Raw genomic sequence first — 17,364 nt, 5'->3', positions numbered from 1 at the left:
GTGGGGCAAAAAAGTATTTAGTCAGCCACCGATTGTACAAGTTCCCCCACCTAAAATGATGACAGAGGTCAGTAATTTGCACCAGAGGTACACTTCAACTGTGAGAGACAGAATGTGAAAAAAAAATCCATGAATCCACATGGTAGGATTTGTAAAGAATTTATTCGTAAATCAGGGTGGAAAATAAGTATTTGGTCAATAACAAAAATACAACTCAATACTTTGTAACATAACCTTTGTTGGCAATAACAGAGGTCAAACGTTTACTATAGGTCTTTACCAGGTTTGCACACACAGTAGCTGGTATTTTGGCCCATTCCTCCATGCAGATCTTCTCGAGAGCAGTGATGTTTTGGGGCTGTCGCCGAGCAACACGGACTTTCAACTCCCGCCACAGATTTTCTATGGGGTTGAGGTCTGGAGACTGGCTAGGCCACTCCAGGACTTTCAAATGCTTCTTACGGAGCCACTCCTTTGTTGCCCGGGCGGTGTGTTTTGGATCATTGTCATGTTGGAAGACCCAGCCTCGTTTCATCTTCAAAGTTCTCACTGATGGAAGGAGGTTTTGGCTCAAAATCTCACGATACATGGCCCCATTCATTCTGTCCTTAACACGGATCAGTCGTCCTGTCCCCTTGGCAGAAAAACAGCCCCATAGCATGATGTTTCCACCCCCATGCTTCACAGTAGGTATGGTGTTCTTGGGATGCAACTCAGTATTCTTCTTCCTCCAAACACGACGAGTTGAGTTTATACCAAAAAGTTCTACTTTGGTTTCATCTGACCACATGACATTCTCCCAATCCTCTGCTGTATCATCCATGTGCTCTCTGGCAAACTTCAGACGGGCCTGGACATGCACTGGCTTCAGCAGCGGAACACGTCTGGCACTGCGGGATTTGATTCCCTGCCGTTGTAGTGTGTTACTGATGGTGACCTTTGTTACTTTGGTCCCAGCTCTCTGCAGGTCATTCACCAGGTCCCCCCGTGTGGTTCTGGGATCTTTGCTCACCGTTCTCATGATCATTTTGACCCCACGGGATGAGATCTTGCGTGGAGCCCCAGATCGAGGGAGATTATCAGTGGTCTTGTATGTCTTCCATTTTCTGATGATTGCTCCCACAGTTGATTTTTTCACACCAAGCTGCTTGCCTATTGTAGATTCACTCTTCCCAGTCTGGTGCAGGTCTACAATACTTTTCCTGGTGTCCTTCGAAAGCTCTTTGGTCTTGGCCATGGCAGGAGTTTGGAGTCTGACTGTTTGAGGCTGTGGACAGGTGTCTTTTATACAGATGATGAGTTCAAACAGGTGCCATTCATACAGGTAACGAGTGGGGGACAGAAAAGCTTCTTACAGAAGACGTTACAGGTCTGTGAGAGCCAGAGATTTTCCTTGTTTGAGGTGACCAAATACTTATTTTCCACCCTAATTTACGAATAAATTCTTTACAAATCCTACCATGTGAATTCATGGATTTTTTTTTTCACATTCTGTCTCTCACAGTTGAAGTGTACCTCTGGTGCAAATTACTGACCTCTGTCATCATTTTAAGTGGGGGAACTTGCACAATCGGTGGCTGACTAAATACTTTTTTGCCCCACTGTAGCTTGCCATCACCAGTGTGTGAATGTGTGTGTGAATGGGTGGATGACTGGATATGTAAAGCGCTTTGGGGTCCTTAAGGACTAGTAAAGCGCTATACAAATACAGGCCATTTACAGGCCATTTTACTATACAGTGGCAGCTTGTAAAATTCTTATAAGATTGGTTTGGGTCTTATGTGTTATAAATATATTCCAAGGCCACCCAAACAAAGCCTGGAGTAACTAGACTAAGTATTACAAGTAATACAAGCCTTGAAGTGAACAGCAATGAATTAGCCTGTTGAATATTGAAAAAAATCCAAGAAATGTTTAGTCATTCTCAGAAGCAACGCATTCACTGTTTTCAATGCAAGCCCACATACAGATGATTACATCCAGATGGTCCCATTTCCCTGCAACAAGAGCTCACATTCAAAGCTACATTTTTTGTGTATATAATACATCAGATGTAAGCAAAATGATCTGTTGTGGCCATTGAACCCGGTATTATTTACCACCTGTGATTGAAAGTATAGATTAATTTGTTCGTAGAAGGATGCTTTCTAGACATTTAAGTCGATTTTGTTTTCCTGAATCGTGCCAGGTATTTGGCACGATTTACAAGGGAGATTGTCCGTCTGATTTCAGGTAAAGAGGGAAAAAAACAGCAGGGAATTACAAGGTGAAAAAGCCACTCCTTTATTTAAACCTGGTCTAGGACGTGCAACGCCCTGCTGCTCACCTCGTTTCTGAGAAGCAGGTGAGACAAAGAATGACAGAGAGAGAGATGTAACAGGAGAGGTCATAAAACAGGAACAGAAACTGCAAAACCTGCTGGACAGGTTTGCTGAGTGATACCATCATCACATCCTCACCTGCTTTGAATGTAAACATGTATCCTCATAGGGAGAAACCTGCAGCTGTGAAGAAACCTATGTTGTAGTGTGTATTCACAGCTGTGAATTTTGATTTTAGATCAATTTTAATTAAAAAATGTATATAGATTAAATATAGAAAATATAGATTCAACTCAGATAAAATAGTACGAGATTGTAGATGCAGTGTGGCACCTGTTGAATGTAAATATGACTACACATTCCAGGAAGAAGGCTGATAATTCTTTTACTGCTTCAACTGAAATGAGTTAGTCTTTAAATTTGGTAAAACAGTTACTAGAGTAATCATTCTCATAAAGCTAAATAAGATGGCTTATGGTTTCTTGTGTATAGATTATAAGATGGGGGGAAAAAAACTATAACTAAATTAGAAAAATCTGTGATAAATTTAAAATCTCAGTGTTTGTGAGCATTAACCTCTCAGTATTTTCTGCATTTCTACAGTATAGTACCGTATAAACTGCAGTTGCATAATATTACTATTACTCCTAATATTTTTATTATTACTAAAAACAATAAAACAAATTAACCAATGTGCATACAGCAAAATATTTTTTTCAGGGAACATCAGAACTAAAACACAAAGGCTTGACACCAATACTGAGCCTCCAAGTAAGCGCTGGCACATAAACATCACACGAAACAACCGCATACGTCAGAGTGGAAAATGGGTGCTTGCTTGGAGATGTTAAGTGTTATACATAAGTGGTGTATACAATTTTCTTTTACCCCAAAAGTGCTAATTTGTCAAATTTAGAGATATTAGTTCTTACTTAGATTACTCTAGAAACTTAGTTTAGTCTGCCTCTGGATGTTACACATAAAGCAGGTTCAGTGGATACCTAATCCGCAGCACCACCTGCTGATTTCTTTCGTTAGTCCATAAGTATTTGGAAAAGTGCACGATGTAATTTGTTTGTACTTCTGCTTCTTCTTTTTTTTTTTTTTTAATTCAAGTATTTATTAGATTTTGCATTTTATAACAGCAAATACAGAGATGCAACAACCAAAAGCAAAAGCAAACAAACAAAAACAAACAAACAAAATAAATAAATTTACAAACAACACAACAACATAAATAACATAACAAAATAAAAATAACAAACAAAACAAAACAAACAGTGAGGTTTTAACATATGTTGTATCAAACTCAAATGTCCAAGTCAGGTAGACATGTAGGTGCAAAAATTGTCCCACTGTTCCAGCGCAGCTTCTGTCACATGATGTATTTTTCCCAGCATCTTTTCACATGCAACATTCCCAATCATTCTGTCTTTCCACATTTTAAGCGTTGGAATATGAGAGTCCTTCCAGTGTTCCAAAATGACACGGGCACATGTTACCAATGCAGTACTTAACACTCTAAACTGGTGTTTACTTAATTGCGGCACCTCTCCTTTGTCTCCTAGTAAACATAATTTAGGTGATCTGGGTAGGTTACAAAGTGTCCACCCCTGCAAATAATTCAGTACAGTGTTCCAAACTGGAAAAACCAGCGGGCATTCCCAGAGGGCATGTATCAGAGTACCTTTGGCTTTTTGGCATTTCCAACACAAGTCATCTCTACCAATCCCCATTCTATACAGCCTTGAAGGAGTATAATAGTATCTGTTAAGAATTTTGTATTGAATAAATTTTCCCCTGGCTTCCCTAATGTATAATCCATTGTTCGACAATATAGAATCCCATGTATCTTCATCCATTGTACGCCCTAGATCCCTTTCCCATACTTTTTTCAGGCTCTTATTTATATTTTTTTAATCCATGGGCAAATATTATACCATTTCGCAGCTGTGCACAGAAATGGGGGTAGTAGCATGAAATTCTCTATCGAGTTACTTTCACATGTTATTGTAACTCCTCCTTTTAAACAGTTTCTTATTTGCAAATACTTCCAGAAATGACTGTTACCCTCTAAACAAAACTTTTTTTTAATATCCTCATACGACATGAAAACACCCCCTTCAAATAGGTCACTAACAGTTCTGATACCTCTTCTCAGCCATTGTGTCCAGTAAACAGTCTGCTTACCAATTTTAATTTTAGGATTATACCACAAGGGGGCATACTTCTGTACATATGGCACAAGTTTATATTTCTTATGCACCTCCAACCATACCATTTTCGAAAATTTCAAAATAGGGTTTTGCGTCTTACCGTGATTATTCACTTTTTGTGATAAAATATCAATTGGTGTGAATGGAGATGCAAGCTCTTGTTCTATTAAAATCCAGTCTATATTATTTTTCCCTGCCCAATGTTTGCCTAATCTAGCCATTTCAAAAGAGATACTATAATACTCTATATTGGGCAGGGCTAGTCCCCCTTCTTTCTTAGATTGGGACAGTCGATTTATGTTAATACGGGGTTTACCACCCTTCCAAAGAAAATCTTTTATCATATTATTGTAGCTTTGCAACATCCGTCGCGGGATACACATAGGCAGCATTCCTGTATAATAGTTGATGAGCGGTGCCACAACCATTTTAACTGTGTTCACTTTTCCCCACAATGTCAAATTTAGTTTACTCCATTTACCCAAGTTTTTATTGATCTTGTTTAATAATTTTCCCATACTGTTAGCCATAATATCCTCAATATTGGGGTCCAATTCAATTCCAAGATATTTCATTCCCTTGTCCACCCACTTAAAGTTAAAGCCCGATATTAAGTTATGACTGCAAGCCTGGGAAACTGGCATCGCCTCTGATTTATGCCAATTAATTTTGTACCCAAAACATTGATATGTAATTAATCACCTCTAATAGTTGTTGTGATAAATTAGTAGGGTCTTGGTCTTAATACAGCACATCATCTGATTACAGGAATAATTTGTGTTCTCTGACCTCCCCCAAATACACCTTTAATCTCTGCATTTTCTCTGATTTGAATAGCTAATGGCTCTAAAAATATTATAAATAGCAATGGGCTTAAATTGCATCCTTGACGTGTTGATCTGGAAATACTAAAAAAAGGAGAAAGTACCCCATTTGTAAATACAGCTGCTTCTGGACCAGAATACATGGTTCTAATCCATCTGCAAAAATTGTCACCTATTCCAAACTTTTCCAGGGCTGTGAACAGAAAGTTCCACTCCACCCTATCAAAAGCTTTCTGTGCATCTAAAGATATAGCCAATACAGGATTTGTGTTATTTCTATTCAGCCACAGCAGGTGTAGTAATCTCCTCATATTATCAGAAGCAGATCTATTCTTGATAAACCCTACTTGATCTTGATGAATAATTTGTGGTATCACAACCTCCAACCTTGGTGGACTAGTAAAGCGCTATACAAATACAGGCCATTTACAGGCCATTTTACTATACAGTGGCAGCTTGTAAAATTCTTATAAGATTGGTTTGGGTCTTATGTGTTATAAATATATTCCAAGGCCACCCAAACAAAGCCTGGAGTAACTAGACTAAGTATTACAAGTAATACAAGCCTTGAAGTGAACAGCAATGAATTAGCCTGTTGAATATTGAAAAAAATCCAAGAAATGTTTAGTCATTCTCAGAAGCAACGCATTCACTGTTTTCAATGCAAGCCCACATACAGATGATTACATCCAGATGGTCCCATTTCCCTGCAACAAGAGCTCACATTCAAAGCTACATTTTTTGTGTATATAATACATCAGATGTAAGCAAAATGATCTGTTGTGGCCATTGAACCCGGTATTATTTACCACCTGTGATTGAAAGTATAGATTAATTTGTTCGTAGAAGGATGCTTTCTAGACATTTAAGTCGATTTTGTTTTCCTGAATCGTGCCAGGTATTTGGCACGATTTACAAGGGAGATTGTCCGTCTGATTTCAGGTAAAGAGGGAAAAAAACAGCAGGGAATTACAAGGTGAAAAAGCCACTCCTTTATTTAAACCTGGTCTAGGACGTGCAACGCCCTGCTGCTCACCTCGTTTCTGAGAAGCAGGTGAGACAAAGAATGACAGAGAGAGAGATGTAACAGGAGAGGTCATAAAACAGGAACAGAAACTGCAAAACCTGCTGGACAGGTTTGCTGAGTGATACCATCATCACATCCTCACCTGCTTTGAATGTAAACATGTATCCTCATAGGGAGAAACCTGCAGCTGTGAAGAAACCTATGTTGTAGTGTGTATTCACAGCTGTGAATTTTGATTTTAGATCAATTTTAATTAAAAAATGTATATAGATTAAATATAGAAAATATAGATTCAACTCAGATAAAATAGTACGAGATTGTAGATGCAGTGTGGCACCTGTTGAATGTAAATATGACTACACATTCCAGGAAGAAGGCTGATAATTCTTTTACTGCTTCAACTGAAATGAGTTAGTCTTTAAATTTGGTAAAACAGTTACTAGAGTAATCATTCTCATAAAGCTAAATAAGATGGCTTATGGTTTCTTGTGTATAGATTATAAGATGGGGGGAAAAAAACTATAACTAAATTAGAAAAATCTGTGATAAATTTAAAATCTCAGTGTTTGTGAGCATTAACCTCTCAGTATTTTCTGCATTTCATTATGGTTAAAAACATGTGGACTCCCTTGTTCTACAGTATAGTACCGTATAAACTGCAGTTGCATAATATTACTATTACTCCTAATATTTTTATTATTACTAAAAACAATAAAACAAATTAACCAATGTGCATACAGCAAAATATTTTTTTCAGGGAACATCAGAACTAAAACACAAAGGCTTGACACCAATACTGAGCCTCCAAGTAAGCGCTGGCACATAAACATCACACGAAACAACCGCATACGTCAGAGTGGAAAATGGGTGCTTGCTTGGAGATGTTAAGTGTTATACATAAGTGGTGTATACAATTTTCTTTTACCCCAAAAGTGCTAATTTGTCAAATTTAGAGATATTAGTTCTTACTTAGATTACTCTAGAAACTTAGTTTAGTTTGCCTCTGGATGTTACACATAAAGCAGGTTCAGTGGATACCTAATCCGCAGCACCACCTGCTGATTTCTTTCGTTAGTCCATAAGTATTTGGAAAAGTGCACGATGTAATTTGTTTGTACTTCTGCTTCTTCTTTTTATAATTCAAGTATTTATTAGATTTTGCATTTTATAACAGCAAATACAGAGATGCAACAACCAAAAGCAAGAAGCAAACAAACAAAAACAAACAAACAAAATAAATAAATTAAAACAACAACAACAAAAAAAAACAAACAAAAAAAAAACACAACAAAACAAAACAAAACAAGTGAGGTTTTAACATATGTTGTATCAAACTCAAATGTCCAAGTCAGGTAGACATGTAGGTGCAAAAATTGTCCCACTGTTCCAGCGCAGCTTCTGTCACATGATGTATTTTTCCCAGCATCTTTTCCATGCAACATTCCCAATCATTCTGTCTTTCCACATTTTAAGCGTTGGAATATGAGAGTCCTTCCAGTGTTCCAAAATGACACGGGCACATGTTACCAATGCAGTACTTAACACTCTAAACTGGTGTTTACTTAATTGCGGCACCTCTCCTTTGTCTCCTAGTAAACATAATTTAGGTGATCTGGGTAGGTTACAAAGTGTCCACCCCTGCAAATAATTCAGTACAGTGTTCCAAACTGGAAAAACCAGCGGGCATTCCCAGAGGGCATGTATCAGAGTACCTTTGGCTTTTTGGCATTTCCAACACAAGTCATCTCTACCAATCCCCATTCTATACAGCCTTGAAGGAGTATAATAGTATCTGTTAAGAATTTTGTATTGAATAAATTTTCCCCTGGCTTCCCTAATGTATAATCCATTGTTCGACAATATAGAATCCCATGTATCTTCATCCATTGTACGCCCTAGATCCCTTTCCCATACTTTTTTCAGGCTCTTATTTATATTATTTTTAATCCATGGGCAAATATTATACCATTTCGCAGCTGTGCACAGAAATGGGGGTAGTAGCATGAAATTCTCTATCGAGTTACTTTCACATGTTATTGTAACTCCTCCTTTTAAACAGTTTCTTATTTGCAAATACTTCCAGAAATGACTGTTACCCTCTAAACAAAACTTTTTTTTAATATCCTCATACGACATGAAAACACCCCCTTCAAATAGGTCACTAACAGTTCTGATACCTCTTCTCAGCCATTGTGTCCAGTAAACAGTCTGCTTACCAATTTTAATTTTAGGATTATACCACAAGGGGGCATACTTCTGTACATATGGCACAAGTTTATATTTCTTATGCACCTCCAACCATACCATTTTCGAAAATTTCAAAATAGGGTTTTGCGTCTTACCGTGATTATTCACTTTTTGTGATAAAATATCAATTGGTGTGAATGGAGATGCAAGCTCTTGTTCTATTAAAATCCAGTCTATATTATTTTTCCCTGCCCAATGTTTGCCTAATCTAGCCATTTCAAAAGAGATACTATAATACTCTATATTGGGCAGGGCTAGTCCCCCTTCTTTCTTAGATTGGGACAGTCGATTTATGTTAATACGGGGTTTACCACCCTTCCAAAGAAAATCTTTTATCATATTATTGTAGCTTTGCAACATCCGTCGCGGGATACACATAGGCAGCATTCCTGTATAATAGTTGATGAGCGGTGCCACAACCATTTTAACTGTGTTCACTTTTCCCCACAATGTCAAATTTAGTTTACTCCATTTACCCAAGTTTTTATTGATCTTGTTTAATAATTTTCCCATACTGTTAGCCATAATATCCTCAATATTGGGGTCCAATTCAATTCCAAGATATTTCATTCCCTTGTCCACCCACTTAAAGTTAAAGCCCGATATTAAGTTATGACTGCAAGCCTGGGAAACTGGCATCGCCTCTGATTTATGCCAATTAATTTTGTACCCCGAAAACATTGAGTATGTATTAATCACCTCTAATAGTTTTGTGATAGAATTAGTTGGGTCTTGGTTTAATATCAGCACATCATCTGCATACAGGAATAATTTGTGTTCTCTGCCTCCCCCAAATACACCTTTAATCTCTGCATTTTCTCTGATTTGAATAGCTAATGGCTCTAAAAATATTATAAATAGCAATGGGCTTAAATTGCATCCTTGACGTGTTGATCTGGAAATACTAAAAAAAGGAGAAAGTACCCCATTTGTAAATACAGCTGCTTCTGGACCAGAATACATGGTTCTAATCCATCTGCAAAAATTGTCACCTATTCCAAACTTTTCCAGGGCTGTGAACAGAAAGTTCCACTCCACCCTATCAAAAGCTTTCTGTGCATCTAAAGATATAGCCAATACAGGATTTGTGTTATTTCTATTCAGCCACAGCAGGTGTAGTAATCTCCTCATATTATCAGAAGCAGATCTATTCTTGATAAACCCTACTTGATCTTGATGAATAATTTGTGGTATCACAACCTCCAACCTTGTTGCTAAAACTTTGGATAGAATTTTGCAATCCACATTGATTAAACTTATTGGTCTGTAATTACCTGGATCAGTTAAATCCTTGTCGCCTTTTGGAATTAGTGATATTACTGCCTGATTAAAACTTGCAGGGAGTCGTCCAAATTCAAAGGCTTCATGTAATACTTCAGTTAGAAAAGGACATAGCAAATCTATAAATTTATGGTAAAATTCTGCTGGGAATCCATCTATTCCTGGTGACTTCCCAGCTTTCATTGCACAGATAGCTTCTTTTACTTCTACCTCAGTTAGTGGAGTTTCCAATTTGTCCCTACCCTCTTGTGAGATTTTTGGTATTTTCATTTTATCAAAGTATGTACTCAGCAGATCCATACTTACTTTGTTATCGGACGTGTATAAATCTTGATAAAATATTTGAAAAATTGTGTTAATCTCTGAAGAAGATGTAACTAATTTATCATCCTTTTTAACTGCCGTAATAACATTCTGATTGTCCATTTGCTTAAGTTGTCTGGCTAGTAGCCTGCCTGTCTTTTCACCATTCTCATAGAAATTAGTTTTAAGACGAAAGAGGGCATACTCTGCTTTTTTGTTATAAATTTTATGAAGATCATATTTAAGCTGGCAAATCTCTTTAAATTTATTATCATCAAATTTTCCTGCTAATTGTTTTTCCAATTTACTTATATTTTCCTCCAAAGTTTTTATCTTTTCCTTATCTTCTCTATTTTTCTTAGAACTATAGCCTATGCACTTTCCACGAATAAATGCCTTCAAAGCATCCCATACAATAGCCAGCCTGTCCGTAGATCCAACATTCACCTCTAAAAAATATCTTAGCTTCTTCTTTTTTTTAACTATATATGCAAAATGTAGTAATGAGAAAAATTATTCTAGTGTAGAAAACCTCTCCAAGCTCCCTATGCTTGGCATTGATCAGCATTGGGTTACGTGACCTTTCGATGATAGAGGGATAAGAAACCTAATACAGCTCATTAGAATCATGAGGACCAACTGGTTAGCTTGCTGATTGTTTCAGATGCATGATGTCCACTGCAGACTCATTTGACTGAGCAGCAGGAGGCTAACCAATGCCAGAGAGCAGCACGTCAGCCCCCTTGCTGGCTGCAGCTCAGGAGTCAGGGCCAGGAGAGAAACGTACATCTTACACTGCATCCTGAAGTTTGGGTGTCAGTAGCAGGAGCCACTGAAAGCAGGAAGCCAAACTGATCTTGCTAGCAATTACCAGCATTCAAATGGCGCATGAATAAACAGTGTACATTAGAGTGAGAAGCAGGCACCTCTTTAGGGATGTTAAGCATTATCCACTGTTTGGTGAACTACTTCAAATGAAGACTTGCAATCTAAGTGTGGGCGATTGGGGAAGGACAAGACAGTTATTTCTTATCTGTTGTATAAGAAATATTGCATAGTTTAAGATTCTAAATGTTCTGTGCTATCCATACAACACGGTGCAGAACCATATTTTAAGCCTTAATACAAAGCTTAAAATCTTGTTTTGCACTTAGTATTTTTAAAATCTAATGCAAGGCAAAGCCCTGTTTTATAGATTAGTAGAAATGTAGCGTTGTTTGTCTTAAGACAATACACATAGAAGTAGGTTAAAAGGTACCTGGTACCTACTGCTACAGAACAGCCCCACCTGCTGACTTGTTTTTTGTATTTTACGGCCCATAATTATTTCTTTAGCAATTACAGCTATTTTTGTACATAGCCCCCCATTTTCAACAGTCTAGAACTGTGTTTCCTCGCTGGAAACGCTCTGCCAGCCAAACATTTACTGCTTCTTTGTGCAGCTCTCTGCATTTAGTTTGGTATTTAACAACTCAAAAGCACGCTGTGTTGAGTTGAGCTTAGGGGACTGACGTGACACTGGAGAATATTTCAGTTCTCTGCTTTGAGAAACTGTTGGTTTGCTTTTGCAAAATGCTTTGGGTCATTATCCATTTGCACCTTAAATCACCATATGATCAGGCTAGCAGCATTTGGCTAAAACAGAGGAGAGTACAGCCCTGTACATGTGTACACATGTACAGAATTCATCCTGCTACTTCTATCACTAGTCACATCATCAATAAGTTGGCAGCCTTACATGCCTATGCCATAAATTTTCCTTTCTTTCCCCATATTTTTTCGCTTTCTGTGGCTTTTCAGTCCTTTTGGTGTTGCTGAGTTGGCTAATGTGTTTGTACCACATGGGTCATTTGGCCTCTTCTAATGTTTTGGCTGTTTCTTTTGATTTTAGATTTAGTCTTTGATTTTCTTTCATCATTCATTTATTAGTTGCTTTGTAATATCCTTTTATGAATACATAAAGATTATAAATAGAGATATTAAAAGATAAATAATCCCATAAATTAGGATGGTTCCATTTATCTCTTGGCAGATATTTAATCAAGGAGTCATGTCATTCAGAACTGTACTGTATTGCTTCACATCACAAGGCTGTATGTCTGAAGAGATCTTTCCCCTTGATCTAAAAGGAGCACCAGAGCTTTTGTGTTGGGGGTGGTGATTGACAAGGATCTGCTGGCTGGGGGTGGGGGGCAGAGAGCTCAGTTATAAAAGAGGAGATAAGGTACCCACTGATTGTAGAGTGCTGCCATTCTTCCTGATGTTAGCTTGAAAATACTGAAGAAATTGTTCTTTTCCAAGGAAGCAGAGAATTCAACAATGGTGGAAGACAGTTGTCTACAGCTCATAACAGGGTTACAGATGTAATGTTTTGACTAATGTACAAGAGGACGTTACCTTTAATAGACAATTTAAACTTACATTTTCTATTTTTGGCATTCTGTAATCTGGAATGTAGATTTGTTCTTTTGAACTCTTGTTCCATGTGCTTTTTGCAGCAGTGTTTCTCCCGCTTAAGACAGTAGACCGTTTAAAACACAATAGCCCTTCAGTATCAGTTCATATTGTTGTGATTTGATCTTTTTTAAGGTTGTGTGCAAAAAGCAGCTGCCAGAGAAGAGTCTTCCTGCAACCATTGTTTATCTTTGCTCATGCACTTCCTGAATTTTTTGGCCACCGTTCCCCCTTGCTCATCTGTTGCACCCGCCTTTGTATTTCTCAAAAAACCGGACTGGCAAAAAGAGCTTTAACGAAATAGGAAATGACTCACTAGCACTGAAATGCAATAGTTTCTCATTAGAAAAAATGTCCATGTAATGACAACACCTCAAATTACTCATTTAGAGGAGGCATATTGGAAAGTACGGTGTTCATTTTCTATATCCAGTTATAGAATGTATAGATTTAGATTAAATCAATCGTTGTTAATAATTCTCAGCTTGCTTCATTCCTGTTATGTGAACACTAAACACTGACTGCAGACATTTTTGTGTTTTCTCTGTTAATGGCGATTTAGGTTGCGCACCATCACTCAGACACTTAGTGAGCCGAAGCTAGCAAACACTGAGTGGCTCTTAATGTCTTCTAAAGTTCAGCTTTAAGTTTTCCACTTGTTGCAATTGCAGTCAGTCTCTAAGTGTTGCTTTAAGGTAGCTGAGCATCGATTAGTCACTTAGTTCTGTTGTTTACAAGCATGTCGACTTGGCATTTTTGTTTTCTCCCATCACAAAATGGTCCTGTAGACTTGGTATCTGCTGAGCTGCAGGGAGTAAATGAGGCTGCTGATTAAAACCACACCAACCACACATGTTAAATTATAAGTAGGAAACAACTGTTTTTATTATGATATCAGTACATTTCTATATACACACAGTAATAAAAACGCAGTCTTAGTAGCACAATGAATTGTTTACAAGTATGACTTCTTTCATTTTGCACACGGCAAGTCTTTCCCTTGATTGCTTGAGCAAATTTGGACTTTCTCAGTGGAAAAAAAAAACAAACAAAAAAAAAAACAACACGACTGTGTTTGGTGCTAACAAATTAATTTACATATGAATAAATAAGAACATTGCATTGTATTCCAATACTAGTGAACAATCATTTTGAACACACAAGACATTTTTTAAAGAAGCTGAAGTCTCTTTCAGGAAGCAGGTTTACAAACTCTAAGCTAACCCTGAACTCTGAACTGATAAACCCTGAGATAGGGTTCAAAAAAAGCTGGTTCAATCGATGGGGACAGAAATAAATAAAGCGAATAAAATATGGATATGAGGTTGTGCCTAGGTTCAAACTGAATGGGAATTCTTAGCTATGGGCTCTAGATTTAATGATAGTGAGCTGATGTATTTTAAAGTTTGTAAATATCTCAACATGTAATGCTGTCAGACCATACTAAACCAATATCAGCTTATATGTAAAAACTCACTTTTAAACTATAGCTAGTTTATTTTTAGAGTCTTAGTCATTTCATTTGCAGCTCTACTGACATGTATTTACACAATCATGTAATCATGAACATGATTCACTCCTCATTACATGACACATGTTTAATGAATGAGTATTTGATGTGTCTAAATGTTGATACAAATTGGTGCTAAACTGTGATTACTACAGTAATACAAGGTAAATGTTCCAGTGCTTTGAAGTGGTTCACAACCTGACAGGCGCCTAAATGTCCACACAGTCACATTTATTAAGGCGTATCTGTCTGGGAATCCAAGGCCCTTCTTTAGGGAGAAACTCCTGGACAGATTTGTTAAAGAAAACCTACTGATGACTTTTTCTCTTGTGACAGGGTTAACAATGTCAGCTATTTTACTAAACCTGCTTTCTGAAACAGACCCCAGATGTATTATGTACAATACTGAGTGGTTCCAAGTGGAGTGTTAAGTATCGATGTGTATGAGTGGTAATACTGAAGAGGAAAAGTAACTGTCACCAAAACGGTTTCACAGTAAACAAAGACACGTGAAACAGCCAAATTCAAGTAAAACAGGATTATGCCAAATCAAAACAATGAAATCCCCTTGCTTCTTTGACAAGGGGAGTTTTACATAATTCCACTATTATCCTATTAAATGTAACAAAAAAAGAACAAGCTGTCTCTCCGAGTAAAAGGATAGCTTTAAGTTAATAAACAGCAAATTAAAATCAAATACATCAGGAAGTCTGTACTCAAAACATGTCAGTGTATATTCATGTGAAAATCCACAAGTATAGTAAACTATGCAAGACAACGGTCCTTTGCAATTAATTGTTCTATTTCTTTAAGGACAAATAATATACAGCCCTTAACTATGATAATATCTCTGAGTAACACAGACATAACAAATATTTATGTTCTCACAATACCCAAATTTGGCAACAGCAGGCAGGACTAAAGAATGCCGCCCAAATGTGCAAACCATGCCAATCAAAGCAACTGATTAGACTCTGTGATTGTACCATTATTTCAACCCTCAAAGCTTACACTTGACTTTCCTTAACAGCATTCGATTCAGGAAAAGCTCCCTCACTCTGGATTCCTGTATTGCTCCACTAATATTCTTACCTGTACAAAAAAAAAGCATTCAGCATAAGATAAAGAAAGGTATATCTTCTACTAGCTGTGCAATATACATCAATGCTCATGCATTGTTTGTGATGACTTGTTTTTATGGAGCCCATGTAAAGCTGTCTAGAACACTCGCTGTCTATCTTCTGGCATCTGCTTTTATGTGGCACAGTCTGGGGATAAACCTGATTGCTCCCTTCTTACCCAAATCTCATCCTTCTCCTTCTGATTTTGATCCTCCGTCTTGTCATTGATCATGGTTCTCTGCTTCGCCATGTCAGATGTCTCACTGGCTGTTGGGGATTGATTCTTCTCTCTTTCCACACCCTCCAAGGTCAAAGCCATGACTGGGGCCTCCAGGTCAGTCTCAATGGACGCAGGTGTTGGTGTCTGGCAGAAGTCGTTGTCGTCGTCGTCACTGAGGATGTCAGTTTCCTTCACCTCTTCTTGATCTTCGTATTCTTCTAGGTCGAATTGTTCTTCCACCCAGCGGTCTGTGTCACCTGCCAAGTCAGACTGCTGCTGCTGCTGATCTGGTTCCTCATCCTGCTGGGACCGTTTTGAGCCAGGCTCCTCTGGTGAAACGAGGTCTTGCTGTTCAGGATCACCATCAAAAACAATATCCGTGTCTATGGTGAAACGGTTGCGCACTAACTTCCTTCGGCCGAGAGTCCTAGTCGGGGCAGATGCTGCAAAACCCCAGAACATCAGAGAGATAAATTATTATGATCTTACTACTTTGAGTACATCACTTTGGAGTTTGGTTGAAAGTAATTATCTTCCTACAATACTGGTTAAAACCTTAAATGAAAAACTCAGGATAAAACCACAGGATTCTGCCTGTCTGTCAAAAATAAATTGTGCACTTGAAGCTGTTGGGTTAATGCATCTACAGACTGGCATTTACCTGCTCTATTTATAGTGGGGCGGGCTCCCTTCAGAGCACACAGCCGTTTTCCTCCAAAGGGTACATACTGCTGGTTGAGTGGTAAGCTCTCTGTTTTTAGGAGCTGCCGGCGATGCTTTTCTCGCAAGATGGAGTGGACTGTCTTCACAAAGTCTTTTCTGCTCTCCGGAGAGCTGAGAAAGGTAGACAGTTTGTCACTTCGTTAGATAGCAGACTGGACTTTATCAGTAGTGGGCAAGCTGTAATCTGCAGTGTAATTGAACCTCCTTTAGCAGAAATCCTCACCTGCAGCACAAGTGAAATGTCCTTTCTGGTCTTCCTTCTGACTCCGATTTTGTGTGGATAATCTCACACACAGCAGAGCCCTCGCCATCTGAGGGAGAAATCATCACTAATGTCTCATATACGTAGAAATCTGGTAATATATTGTGAGATAATCATTAGTCGGACTGAAGCTAGAACTAGTGTGCTACTAAAGTTTGTAATCTACTATACCTGCATTGGTCATAGACCGGACTTGAAGGGCATCAGTTGGGATCATGTGACGGAATCTGAAGGGATCTTTTTCTTCAGAAGATACAGAGACCCGGTGGGAACCTCCCTTCAGTCAAGTAAAGAATTTTTTTGTTTTTGTTTTTACAGACGAAAAATGGTCCACAGGAAAGGCAAGTCAACAATATGTTTGCGATTGGGGTTTGGTGTTGCTGATGGAATCCTGTTTTTGTGAAAACCTACCATTTTCTTCTTCTGCTTGGACCCCTCCTTGCAAACAAAGACCACTGCTGTTTTGAACACTAGAAAGCATTGGTGGAAAAAAAGACTTAGTAATCACTGGGGTTCAGGTCACATGTCAAATCAACATATGTAACTTTGAAGTTAACAACAGGTCTGTTCATTAAAAACTACATAGGAAGGGTTGCTGGTCTCTTTTTTGTGCACAATTGTGAACAATTCTTGCTAAAATGAAAAGACTTTTTTTTTTTTTTATGTTTTAGTTCATTTTTACTCTTCTGTAAAGCATCCTTGGGGTTATCCAAACCTTAGTTAATATTATTATTAGTACCACTGTTGTTATTATTAATACTATATATGGTCAGAAGTCGGGGGGCAACTAATACACATGGGTTTTTTTAGCCCGTCTGACTACTCAAAGCACTTTAGACTACCTTTTTTTACAGC

At 37.9% G+C, this 17,364-nt stretch overlaps 1 protein-coding gene across 1 annotated transcript in view; it reads right to left on the bottom strand.

Moving 5' to 3' along the window:
• Window positions 1-13,712: 13,712 nt before the first annotated feature.
• LOC102305278 (rho guanine nucleotide exchange factor TIAM1-like) overlaps window positions 13,713-17,364 on the bottom strand; it is a 6,206-nt gene continuing 2,554 nt past the window's right edge. Inside the window, exons 2-6 of the mRNA XM_005926477.3 lie at window positions 16,921-17,351; window positions 16,681-16,786; window positions 16,471-16,558; window positions 16,186-16,358; window positions 13,713-15,967 (exon numbers count right to left, since the gene is read on the bottom strand). Coding sequence (XP_005926539.1) covers window positions 15,438-15,967; window positions 16,186-16,358; window positions 16,471-16,558; window positions 16,681-16,786; window positions 16,921-16,923 — 900 coding nt within the window. The 5' untranslated portion in view covers window positions 16,924-17,351 and the 3' untranslated portion in view covers window positions 13,713-15,437. The remainder of the gene's footprint in view (window positions 15,968-16,185; window positions 16,359-16,470; window positions 16,559-16,680; window positions 16,787-16,920; window positions 17,352-17,364) is intronic.

Source organism: Haplochromis burtoni, unplaced genomic scaffold, assembly GCF_018398535.1.
Source record: "Haplochromis burtoni strain Fernald_Lab_line unplaced genomic scaffold, NCSU_Asbu1 Contig_36, whole genome shotgun sequence".
In the NCBI taxonomy this organism is placed as follows: domain Eukaryota; kingdom Metazoa; phylum Chordata; class Actinopteri; order Cichliformes; family Cichlidae; genus Haplochromis; species Haplochromis burtoni.
The sequence above is the reverse complement of the archived record's forward strand: the minus strand, read 5'-3'. Positions and strand labels throughout refer to the sequence as shown.